Source organism: Nerophis lumbriciformis, linkage group LG15 (assembly GCF_033978685.3).
Source record: "Nerophis lumbriciformis linkage group LG15, RoL_Nlum_v2.1, whole genome shotgun sequence".
NCBI classification, from domain to species: domain Eukaryota; kingdom Metazoa; phylum Chordata; class Actinopteri; order Syngnathiformes; family Syngnathidae; genus Nerophis; species Nerophis lumbriciformis.
Genome location: NC_084562.2, coordinates 40,418,715 through 40,431,878, shown reverse-complemented (window position 1 = coordinate 40,431,878; position 13,164 = coordinate 40,418,715). Strand labels below are relative to the sequence as shown.

Sequence of the window (13,164 nt, the reverse complement as noted above, 5' to 3'; positions counted from 1 at the left end):
CCACAAGGTTGCGGAGTGTCTTTATAGGGATTTTTGACCATTCTACCAAAAGCGCATTGGTGAGGTCACACACTGATGTTGGTCGAGAAGGCCTGGCTCTCAGTCTCCGTTCTAATTCATCCCAAAGGTGTTCTATCGGGTTCAGGTCAGGACTCTGTGCAGGCCAGTCAAGTTCATCCACACCAGACTCTGACATCCATGTCTTTATGGACATTGCTTTGTGCACTGGTGCGCAGTCATGTTGGAAGAGGAAGGGGCCCGCTCCAAACTGTTCTCACATGGTTGGGAGCATGGAATTGTCCAAAATGGAGCATTCAAAGTTCATTTCATTCTAAGGGACCAAGCCCAACTCCTGGAAAAACAACCCCACACCATAATTCCTCCTCCACCAAATTTCACACTCGCCACAATGCAGTCCGAAATGTAGCGTTCTCCTGGCAACCTCCAAACCCAGACTGGTCCATCATATTGCCAGATGGAAAAGCGTGATTCATCACTCCAGAAAACGCGTCTCCACTTCTCTGGAGTGCTTGGACGGGTGGCCAAATACTTTTGGCTTTATAGTGTACATTTTATCAACAAACCATCTTTAAAATTCATTATTTCGAACCATAAAACCCGTCCGTATTGCACCGGCAATATGTGGGGCGTCCTGCAAAGTCGTCTGCTTTGCACTGAGCAAAGGATTTCAGTAAAAATGTCCAACATAGAAGTATTCACACAGGAAATAAATAATGCAACTATACAAGAAGCATAGCAGAAGTGTATTGCATTGCGTGCGTGAATATAAAAAAATAGCTGTGAGTCCTTTTATGTCATTGATTAAACACAAACGAGACAAACAGATAAGGAAAAAAGAAAAAACAGCTATGCAAAGACGTCAAAAAATGAATTAACCTCTGAGTTTGTACAATAAGAGGTTGCTTCTTTTTTTACAATTAGACGACAATCTGTTCATGGCTTTTATATGTACATCGGTGTCTCTTGGCCTGTGAGGAGTCGGAACATGGCTGCAGGCATCGTCTTCATGTGGATCTGGAAAGTCAAAGAACATTAAGAGTGTGAGTTAATAAAAGGCGTCCATTTTTTTTACAGCTTTTCTTGTTTTGCCCAATGTTATGGTATCTGCATTCGGGCCGCACAATAATCGGATGTTAATCACGATTATGATTTTGGCTGCCACTCGGGATGTAATGATGGTAAAACTCGGTTAGTATATTCATCTGAAATTAAATGTATTCAACATTATTGTCATCACACTTAAAAAGTACAACAAAATGACATTTTCAGTACAAACCTGCCAGGAACAGACAGACCGTATACACGGTGGAAAGAACAGGAAGCACCGTAAAAAAGGGAGGGAAAAAGTAAACGAGGGGAGATGAGGGAGAGAAAAAAACGAATCCCAAACTCCTATGGCAGGGCTCAGTTTGAGACCAGGATAAGAGAAATCACGGACGGACTGGTGCTATTTTATGATGAAATCTTAACATTGCAACACATGCCAATACGGCCGGGTTAGCTTACTAAAGTGCAATTTTAAATTTTGCGCGAAATATCCTGAGATAGGCTCCAGCGCCCCCGCGACCCCAAAGGGAATAAGCGGTAGAAAATGGATGGATGGATATCCTGCTGAAAACGTCTCGGTATGATGACGCCTGCGCGTGACGTCACGGATTGTAGAGGACATTTTGGGACAGCATGGTGGCCAGCTATTAAGTCGTCTGTTTTCATCGCAAAATTCCACAGTATTCTGGACATCTGTGTTGGTGAATCTTTTGCAATTTGTTCAATGAACAATGGAGACAGCAAAGAAGAAAGCTGTAGGTGGGAAGCGGTGTATTGCGGCCGACTGCAGCAACAACACAAACACAGCCGGTGTTTCATTGTTTACATTCCCGAAAGATGACAGTCAAGCTTTACCATTGGCCTGTGGAGAACTGGGACAACAGAGACTCTTACCAGGAGGACTTTGAGTTGGATACGCAGACGCGGTGCCGTGAGTACGCATGCAGCTGCGGCTTCCAAACATTTGATCGCTTACCCGTACGTGCGTGCCGCTATGTGCATGTCACGTACGTAACTTTGGCGACTTTGGGGAAATATATGTGCTATGTGAACTTTGGGGAGGTGAACGGTACTTTGGGCTGTGGGATTGAGTGTGTTGTGCAGGTGTTTGAGTAGTATTGGCGGGTTATATGGACGGGAGGGGGGAGGTGTTTGTTATGCGGGATTAATTTGTGGCATATTAAATATAAGCCTGGTTGTGTTGTGGCTAATAGAGTATATATATGTCTTGTGTTTATTTACTGTTTTAGTCATTCCCAGCTGAATATCAGGTCCCACCCGCCTCTCACAGCATCTTCCCTATCTGAATCGCTCCCACTGCCCTCTAGTCCTTCACTCTCACTTTCCTCATCCACAAATCTTTCATCCTTGCTCAAATTAATGAGGAAATTGTCGCTTTCTCGGTCCGAATCGCTCTCGCTGCTGGTGGCCATGATTGTAAACAATGTGCAGATGTGAGGAGCTCCACAACCTGTGACGTCACGCTACTCGTCTACTACTTCCGGTACAGGCAAGGCTTTTTTATCAGCGACCAAAAGTTGCAAACTTTATCGTCGATGTTCTCTACTAAATACTTTCAGCAAAAATATGGCAATATCGCGAAATGATCAAGTATGACACATAGAATGGACCTGCTATCCCCGTTTAAATAAGAAAATCGCATTTCAGTAGGCCTTTAATTGTCTTAAATTAGACTTGTGGAAACTGACAATTTCGGCCACAATCATGCAGCCCAACTGTGCCTCAATTCCTGTCCTTACAATTTGGTAGAGGGATGTTTTACACCTTAGCAGAATGGAATGTTCAGACATGTCTTATCGTCCTGTTGGGAACGCTCTGGTCAATTAAAGGCCAAATACAATGAATCCAATCTTCGCTCATACACAAACACATAATCATACTTCCTAGTTTTGAGGATGAGAAAAGGTGCCAGGTGCGAGATGGAGCGAAAGCAGACGTGTGTGTGTGTGTGTGTGTGTCAAAAACAAATACACTAAGCAGGGTTTTCCCTCTATGTCAGTGTTTTTCAACCTTTTTTGAGCCAAAGCACATTTTTTGCGTTGAAAAAATGCAGAGGCACACCACCAGCAGAAATCATCAAAAAACTAAACTCAGTTGACAGTAAAAAGTCGTTGTCGCAATTGTTGGATATGACTTTAAATCATAACCAACCATGCATCAATATAGCTTTTGACTCAAAGTGCTGTCCCCACTTGTCACATCACGTTGTGACTTATTTGGATTTTTTTGCTGTTTTCCTGTGTGTAGTGTTTTACTTCTTGTCATGCGCTCCTATTTTGGTGGCTTTTTCTCTTATTTTTGGTATTTTCCTGTAGCAGTTTCATGTCTTCCTTTGAGCGATATTTCCCGCATCTACTTTGTTTTAGCAATCAAGAATATTTCAGTTGTTTTTATCCTTCTTTGTGGGGGCATTGTTGATTGTCATGTCATGTACATTGTGTCTTTGCTCCACAGTAAGTCTTTGCTGTTGTCCAGCATCCTGTTTTTGTTTACTTTGTAGCCAGTTCAGTTTTAGTTTCGTTCTGCGTAGCCATCCCTAAGCGTCAATGCCTTTTCTTAGGGGCACTCACCTTTTTTTAATTTTTGGTTTAAGCATTACATACCTTTTTACCTGCACATTGCCTCCCGCTGTTTCCCACATTTACAAAGCAATTAGCTACCGGCTGCCACCTACTGATATGGAAGAGTATTACACGGTTACTCTGCTGAGCTCTAAACAGCACCGACACTCAACAACAACACATCATTTGCAGACTATAATTACTGGTTTGGAAAAAATATTTTTAACCCCTATAGGTGAAATTAGATAATCTCCCACGGCACACCAGACTGTATCTCACGGCACACTAGTGGCACACAGTGGTTGAAAAACACTGCTCTATGTTACTGAACATGGCGCACCGCCATAACAAAATCATGGCCGCCACAACATAACATTTTTTTTTACTTACTTGAAAACAAATCAATTTGATATAATGCATTGCAGCCTCCAGAAGATGCCAACAGTTTGATGCTGGCTGGATGGATATATATAGTTTATAATTTGTGCACTATTGACTAGTGATGCACCGAAATGCGGCTGCTGGAAAAAATACTTTGATCACCGAAAACAGCGCTGCCGAAACCAGATGTTGTGATGTAAACAAGACGCATGCGATTGTCTAGAGCGTAGTCAGCGTGTTAACTTTAATGTATTCCAGATATACCCACGAACAGCGATCTACAAAAAGGGCAAATATTAAAAGCACTGTTACGGTTCAAACCCCTGCCGCCCCTCACTCTGCTGTGTGCTCCGCTGAGCGCGCCTCGAGACACGCCCTTGGGCGTTCCTCTCCTGGAGCAGCCGCGCCTCTGCCTTCGTAAGCCAGCGTGTCCTGCGTTCCAGTGCCAGAACGTAGCCACTTGTACCAGTACAGTAAGCCTTACACGTCTCTAGCTTCCTTGCCTATGTCCCCTCCTTTGTACTCATCGTGTCTTGTCCTGTGTCGTCATCCAGCAGCCCCTTCGTCATTCCCTGGTTTCGAGCTGTGTGTCTCGTCTCCCCGGATCCCCTCTGGACTTCCTGCTGCCTTCCCGGATCTCGACCTCACGCCTTCCCCCGGACAACGACGCCTCGCTCCGGCCCCTGACCATCTGCCTGTCCCCGGACCCCCGAGCCTGCCTTGCCCTTTCTGGACTTCCGCACCGATCTCAACACGCACTTTCAACACCACCTGGTAACACTCAACATATAATCGCTTCACATAGTCACACTATATATATTTGGATTAGTCACACACTTCATTCTTGGATATTTCAATAAACACGCTGCAAGCTAAACGACGTGCCGTCTCCTTCTCCCACTGTAGCGTTACAAGCACAGTGGCGGCTTTTAAGAAGAGAAAGTCCAACTACGCCAAGCAAGTGTGACGTCATGCTCGCTGCAGCTCTCTTTTCGTCGGCGACATCGAGGGACAGAAGTAGAGTCTCTAAACACAAGTACAGTCTATAATAACACCAGAAATGCTAGATTTGTTCCTAGTCGTTTCTAATAAAGAAAAATACACTTCAGACATTTTAAACATTATCAACTAACTACATTTTCCAATAAGCAACAATAATTGATAATAGAGCAAAACGATATAATATAAGATATATGTTATTACTCATTAATAACACAGATTTGTTTTAACTGTATAATTTCTTTGAGCCTTTTTAAAGATGATTTTCTTTATCATCATAGCAAATTATGCAAATTTTACGATGACGTCATGCTGACCACGCTCCTAACAACGCTTCCACCGCCACAGGGATCTTGGCAATCTAGGGGAAACCCTGCCAAGGTTCACCTTCGGTTTTGTTGGACTAAAGCCCAAGCAACCCTTTTGGAGGGGTAACAGGATGGACGAAAGCGTGTGAGTAGTGGGACCATTCTGAGAGAACGCGCTCAGTCTTCCCTCCAGCGCTGGTTTTGCTAATGTTTGTACTTCACTTTAATTCGATTTAAATTGTTTTGGACGTTGAACCTGCCACTTCCGCTCTGGAAGAAGGTGAGTATAGACTCAAAAGTTCACCTTTTCTAACATTCTTTACCAATACCATTTCCTGGTCATTATCGAATGCTTCATCGCTCTCATTTCAGCTTTTAACAACAAATGTTGAGTAGTTTCATTGATCTTCTTAATGAGTTATTTTTGCTGATGATGTGGTTGACTAAAATGCAGCCAGTCCAACTTAAAAAGTATGTACAGATGAGTTGCTAGAGCACAATGATTAGTACCGTATTTTTCGGACAATTCGGCGCACTTAAAATCCTTTAATTTTCTCAAAAATCGACAGTGCGCCTTATAACCCGGTGCGCCTAATGTATGGAATAATTCTGGTGGTGCTTACCGACCTCAAAGCAATTTTATTTGGTACATGGTGTAATGATAAGTGTGACCAGTAGATGGCAGTCACACATAAGAGATACGTGTAGACTGCAATATGACGCCAGTAAACAACACCAAAACTTTAAATGTTCAATTGAAAATAACGAACATTACACACGGCACTCAAAAGTCTGTCAAAATGTTTCAGTATGACTTTGAAGCCGCACCGGTTGATGGATTGTCGGCCCATTACGGCTACCGTAGTCAGAGATACAAGTATTACTATGGTGTGTGTATAAGGACCGCAGAATGGCACCCATTAGCAGACATATTATCTGGCGTTTTGTTTTACAAAACCAACTTTTCTTACTTTCTGGTACCTGCTGATCTGTATTTGGGATGTGCGTGAATCTAGAACATTTGCGCAGGTCCGCCACTGTAGTCCGTGCCGATACCGTAGTCGAAAAGCTTCTTCTTTTACTCTATCTTCTTGTTATGGGACATTCACCCTCTGCTGCTGCCATTTATAATATAAAGTAGTGTAAAGTTCTAACTTATATCTCGCTATGGAAGCGCTAAAAACTACCGGTGTAGTGCGTTTACATTATTCACCCAAGGTACTTTAGTTATTAGAGACTTCCAGTCGAACGGTTTCTCACGGGACACATTTCCGGTCTTGTTGTTGCACTAATGAGCCACGGATGAGGAGATGCTGCTCTGTTATTGATTTAAGTAAAGTCTGAATGTCATTAAAACAGTTAGCTCCATCTTTTGACACTTCTTCCACTCCTGTCCTTGCACGCTACACCGCTACAACAAAGATGACGGGGAGAAGACGCTGTCGAAGGTGAGTCACGTAAATAAGACCGTCTACAAAACGGCGCATCCTGAAGCGACTGTCAGAAAGCGGCTTGAAGATGATCTGTAAAACATAATCTACGCAACATTTTGACCAAAGAACCACCATTACATGTTATGTAGACCACAAGGAAGTGTTTTCCATTTAGAAAAAAAATTAATATGACTCCTTTAATGAGTCTTATAATACAGTGCGCCTTTTGTATGAAAAAAGACCTCATCGGCAGTGCACCTTATAATCTGGTGCGTCCTATGGTCCAGAAAATACGATTGTGCAGGAGAACAGATCACCGCCGCTGTCCATGGTGCTGAGGACGAGCACCATCGGGTAGCATGTGCTGACGGCGAGACACAGCTGGCAGGTGATTAGATTTCACAGGTGGTACGTGTTAATCTAATCATCTGTTGTCTTTAACAGTGAGCGGCCGGGTGCAGGAGGGAGAGGAAGTTTGGAGAGAGACTGAAACGTCTTGGAGAGAACGTATCACCGATGAGTGTGTTGAAAAACATTTAAATCTGTTGTAGCCTACAACTCTGTACGCTTGGCTACTTTGACGTGCGTATTCGTGGAACCGCAAGACAGCGACTTCTACAACGGTATATAACTTCTGTTTTAAAATGAAGAAAAAAAAACAGGTCCTTAGTTGTTTATAAGGCAGCAAAACATGTTGAGCAAGAAGCTTTGTTGTGTGTGTGTGTTTATGTTCAGTGCGTCACCTCGCCAACAGAGTTTGAGAGAGCCTGGACAATCTTCTCATGTGCTGTGGCCACCACACTCTGCCCGTTGATCTCGATGATCCGGTGGCCAACCCGGACCCCTCCTCGCTCAGCTATGCCCCCCCGCATAAGACTGCATATCTGGGAGGAACACAAAAAAGGTCAGCTGGCATATTAAATGTGTGCAGGCATAAGGGCAAACTGTGTTGTTTAAAGCGGGGGTGATCAAAGTGCGGCCCTTGGGTGGCATTTTTTGGCCCACAGAGTGTTCACTTACGACAGCCTCAGTACATCGTGGATTTTCAAGTACCATTGAGATTTGAGTACGCTTTGACGTTTCATGTTAAAATGATGTATGTTTTAGAGTGTATGAAGTGTTTTTGGAGCATTGGAAGTGTGTATGAAGCTGCGTGGAGGGGTTATAAAGATGATATATGCATACAGCATTTATATACATCAGGGGTGCTCACACTTTTTCTGCAGGCGAGCTACTTTTCAATTGATCAAGTCATGGGGATCTACCTCATTCATATATATAATTTATATTTACTTATTTATGAAATATATGTTTTTGTTAACAAGTTAAAGGTGTATAATGATAATGCAAGCATGTTTAACACATATAGTTAATATTGTTAATACATTAAAGGTGTTTAATGATAATACAAGTATGTTTAATACATATAGTTAATATTGTTAACAAGTTAAAGGTGTTTAAAGATAATGCAAGCATGTTTAACACATATAGTTAATATTGTTAACAAGTTAAAGGTGGTTAAAAATAATACAAGCATGTTTAACACATATAGTTAATATTGTTAACAACTTAAAGGTGGTTAAAGATAAAACAAGCATGTTTAACACATATAGTTAATATTGTTAACAACTTAAAGGTGGTTAAAGATAATACAAGCATGTTTAACACATATAGTTAATATTGTTAACAAGTTACAAGTGTTTAAAGATAATACAAGCATGTTTAACACATATTGATTCCTTTCTTTCATGAAGACAAGAATATAAGTTGGTGTATTACCTGATTGTGATGACTTGCATTGATTGGAATCAGACAGTAGTGATGATAACGTCCGCATTTTCGAATGGAGGAGAAAAAAAGTCCTCCTTTCTGTCCAATACCACATGAAAGTGGTTGGTTTTTGTCATCTTATTTGTCCAGCTTCCGTACTCCTTTGTATACACTTTACAAGAAATACATTGTCAGCAAACTCCGTAGCTTGCTAGCTTGTGCACGCCAGCTTTCTGAGACTCTTATTTTGGTAGCGCAGGCAGGATGAAGCAGAGCTTTTATTGTGCAACTGTGCAGTCGGTCTTTGGAGTTTTGACGACAGGTACGGCGCCAGAGTCTGTTGAAATAAAGTGTTTCTCGCCTTCCAGTCGGTAATTTTAATGATCTGGCAGCAGCCAGCGTCATCTCAGAAGACCCTCGGGTGCCGTGAATGTCAATCAAGTGACGAAAGTGACGTCATAGTGAAGATTTATGATCGCTCATTTTTAGGACTATTTTTTTAATGCCTGGCTGGTGATCGACTGACACACCCTCCGAGATCGACCGGTAGATCGCGATCGACGTAATGAGCACCCCTGATATACATCATAAAATAGTGTCCATGCTTCACGTAAATTCACCAACAACGGTAGTGTAACCCCAGCTTTAATCGAAGGAACACAGTTTTGTAAAAATACAATTATTTAATTATTAATAAGATACATTATTAGTCGTGCTGTCAAATTATTATTTTTGGATTAATCATGAATAATCACAGGTTATTAATCCCTTAATTAACTTGAAAAAAGAACCTAAAAATATTGTACACAAATACAAAACCCAAAACCAAAGAAGTTGGCACGTTGTGTAAATGGTAAATAAAAACAGAATACAATGATTTGCAAATCCTTTTCAACCTATGTTAAATTGAATACACTGCAAAGACAAGATATTTAACGTTCAAACTGGTAAACTTTGGTATTTTTTTTGCAAATATTAGCTCATTTGGAATTTGATGCCTGCAACATGTTTCAAAAAAGCCGGCACAAGTGGCAAAAAAGACTGAGAAAGTTGAGGAATGCTCATCAAACACTTATTTGGAACATCCCACAGGTGAACAAGCTAATTGGGGACAGGTGGGTGCCATGATTGGGTATAAAAGCAGCTTCCATGAAATGCTCAGTCATTCACAAACAAGGATGGGGCGAGGGTCACCACTTTGTGAACAAATGTGTGAGCAAATTGTTGAACAGTTTAAGAACAACATTTCTCAAGGAGCTATTGCAAGGAATTTAGGGATTTCACCATCTACGATCCGTAATGTCATCAAAAGGTTCAGAGAATCTGGAGAAATCACTGCACGTAAGCGGCTAAGCCCGTGACCTTCGATCCCTCAGGCGGTATTGCATCAAAAAGCGACATCAGTATGTAAAGGATATCACCACATTGGCTCAGGAACACTTCAGAAAACCACTGTCAGTAACTACAGTTCGTCGCTACATCTGGAAGTGCAAGTTAAAACTCTACTATGCAAAGCCAAAGCCATTTATCAACAACACCGCTGGGCCCGAGCTCATCTAAGATGGACTGATGCAAAGTGTAAAGGTGTTCTGTGGTCTGACGAGTACACATTTCAAATTGTTTTTGGAAACTGTGGACGTTGTGTCCTCCGGACCAAAGAGGAAAAAAAACATCCGGATTGTTATAGGCGCAAAGTTGAAAAGCCAGCATCTGTGATGGTATGGGGGTGTATTAGTGCCCAAGACATGGGTAACTTACACATCTGTGAAGGCACCATTAATGCTGAAAGGTACATACAGGTTTTGGAGCAACATATGTTGCCATCCAAGCAACATCTTTTTCATGGACGCCCCTGCTTATTTCAGCAAAACAATGCCAAGCCACGTGTTACAACAGCGTGGCTTCATAGTAAAATAGTGTGGGTACTAGACTGGCCTGCCCGTAGTCCGGACCTGTCTCCCATGAAAATGTGTGGCGCATTATGAAGCGTAAAATACCACAACGGAGACCCTGGACTGTTTGTACATCAAGCAAGAATGGGAAAGAATTCCACCTGAAAAGCTTCAAAAATTGGTCTCCTCAGTTCCCAAACGTTTACTGTGTTGTTAAAAGGAAAGGCCATGTAACACAGTGGTAAAAATGCCCCTGTGCCAACATTTTTGCAATGTGTTGCTGCTATTAAATTATAAGTTAATGATTATTTGCAACAAAAATAAATATGTTTCTCAATTCGAACATTAAATATCTTATCTTTGCAGTCTATTCAATTGAATATAAGTTGAAAAGGATTTGCAAATCATTGTATTCTGTTTTTATTTACGAATTACACAATGTGCCAACTTAACTGGTTTTGGGTTTTGTACAATTTTATCGTCAGAGTGTCAAACAGGAACATTTTCTTAATGTTTTACTTAAATGCACATCATTTATTTGCTGGAAAATAAGATAAAAGAACATGAACGGTCTAAATATAGTGCGTGATTAATCTGCATGTATATACAAGATTAATGCATTTTTTGTAATCAATCACACGAGTGAACTTGTTATTTTTGTCAGCTGTAATTCTCAGATATTACATTATTAGATGTGATGTTTGATAACATAAACAGTATTGATTGACCTCCATACAATTATTGTGTAAAGGTGCCCTCGCTAGAAAATGTTTGACACCACTGATTTACAGCAACACACTGAACAGATCTTTGTACAGCAATATTCTGAGGTAAAACAATGTTTCTGCGGTGGAAGCTCAGCAGTAGAAATATCATCAATAGCTGGACTAGAACAGGTAGAGTGTTTCCCATACATTCGACCCGCCCAAATCTTTTCATTTGGCCTGTCGAAAATCACCCAAATAGGCTCGATGAAACAATTTTAACTAGGGCTGGTCATGTATGCTGTACTCTCGCCACCCCAAAGGAGGCAATAGCGAAGCATATGTGTCACAATGAAGCAGCAGTGGGCAGAGTAGAATAAGAAAACTACTCATTTAACCCCGAAAAAAATCTAAACAAATTGCAGAAGCTCTGCCATCCGGGGAGAGGGGCCAGATGAGGTGGTTCGGGCATCTGGTCAGGATGCCACCCGAACGCCTCCCTAGGGAGGTGATTAGGGCACGTCCGACCGGTAGGAGGCCACGGGGAAGATCCAGGACACGTTGGGAAGACTATGTCTCCCGGCTGGCCTGGGAACGCCTCGGGATCTCCCGGGAAGAGCTGCCCCCGCGAACCGACCTCAGATAAGCGGAAGAAGATGGATGGATACATCCATCCTTCCATTTCCTACCGCTTGTCCCTCTCGGGGTCGCGGGGGTGCTGGAGCCTATCCCAGCTGCACTCGGGCGGAAGGCGGGGTACATCCTAGACAAGTCGCCACCTCATCCCAGGGCCAACAAAGATAGACGAACAACATTCACACTCGGGCCAATTCAGTGTTGCCAATCAACCCAGATGCATGTCTTTGATGGACATCCATCGATCTTTTTTCTACCGCTTATTCCCTTCGGGATCGTGGGGGGCGCTGGAGCCTATCTCAGCTACAATCGGACGGAAAGGCGGGGTAAACCCTGGACAAGTCGCCACCTCATCGCAGGGCCAACACAGATAGACAGACAACATTCACACTCACATTCACACACTAGGGCCAATTTAGTGTTGCCAATCAACCTATCCCCAGGTGCATGTCTTTGGAAGTGTGAGGAAGCCGGACACTAATTATGTAAAATACACAATGGACTTTTTACTTTTGCTATGGTTATGTTTATATTTTCAGTCTTACAAGCTTAAATGAAGGAAGAAGTGCAAATAAATAAAACTATGGAAGGAAAATTATTAAAAAGAAGGAATATCAACATTTCTAGAGCTTCTGTTTCTTCATGCTGTTAACTATCTGTCTAGCTGCGCATGCTGGAATTGAGTAGCGAGGGCGGAATAATGAATTTCTTTGACAGTGCAGTGTGAAAGCCAACGTGTTTACTTTGCAATTAAGTAAACACAGTCTCTAAGGAATATAACCTGTGGAGGCACTTTCTGACGAAACATCCACATCTCGATGGCCAGCCCCTGAGCCCTTGGGCTCTTGAAACAGTGGCCCTTTTCATTTTATAATTGGAAGCCCTGCCATTCAGTCAATTATTTGTGACGGTCCGATAGGAATACATTAGGTCTACTACAAATAGATTTAGCGCCACCTGTTCGCATCTCGCTCATAAACGCATTATAATTGAACTATCTGTAAATGTAGCTTGTTGTGACAGCTTTAACACAGTTTGTACGCAGCTGGTCTGCCAGATAATAAAAAGACATAGAAGCAGTGATCAGCGTTTCCAATTTATTCTCCACTCTGGCCTACGTTTTGTCAACATTTGTCTTTTTAGGGACAAAGACCTACGCTTGGGTGTTGACAACAAGCCAAAATGCATGGCATAATCTGCCTTTTTAAAATAGTTGTGTTTGTGTAGACATAGCCTATGCACTCACAGGCAAAATTTTAAATAATAACACAAAAAAAGGAACGTTTTTTTTTGTTTAATAACATACTTGTTTTTTCCCCACTTTTTTTTCCCCACAGTGTCTACAAAAATGACATGCACATGCGTCATGGCCCATTAGGTGTTATCTTGTC

At 42.0% G+C, this 13,164-nt stretch overlaps 1 protein-coding gene across 4 annotated transcripts in view; it reads right to left on the bottom strand.

Moving 5' to 3' along the window:
- Positions 1 to 927: 927 nt before the first annotated feature.
- The window catches only part of LOC133616117 (amyloid-beta A4 precursor protein-binding family A member 2-like), a 163,213-nt gene continuing 150,976 nt past the window's right edge, over positions 928 to 13,164 (bottom strand). For all 4 annotated transcript variants that reach the window (XM_061975230.1, XM_061975229.1, XM_061975232.1 and 1 more), the window contains 2 exons: positions 7,515 to 7,655; positions 928 to 1,035 (listed from right to left, as the gene is read on the bottom strand). In XM_061975230.1, the coding sequence (XP_061831214.1) occupies positions 964 to 1,035; positions 7,515 to 7,655 (213 nt within the window). In that variant the 3' untranslated portion in view covers positions 928 to 963. The remainder of the gene's footprint in view (positions 1,036 to 7,514; positions 7,656 to 13,164) is intronic.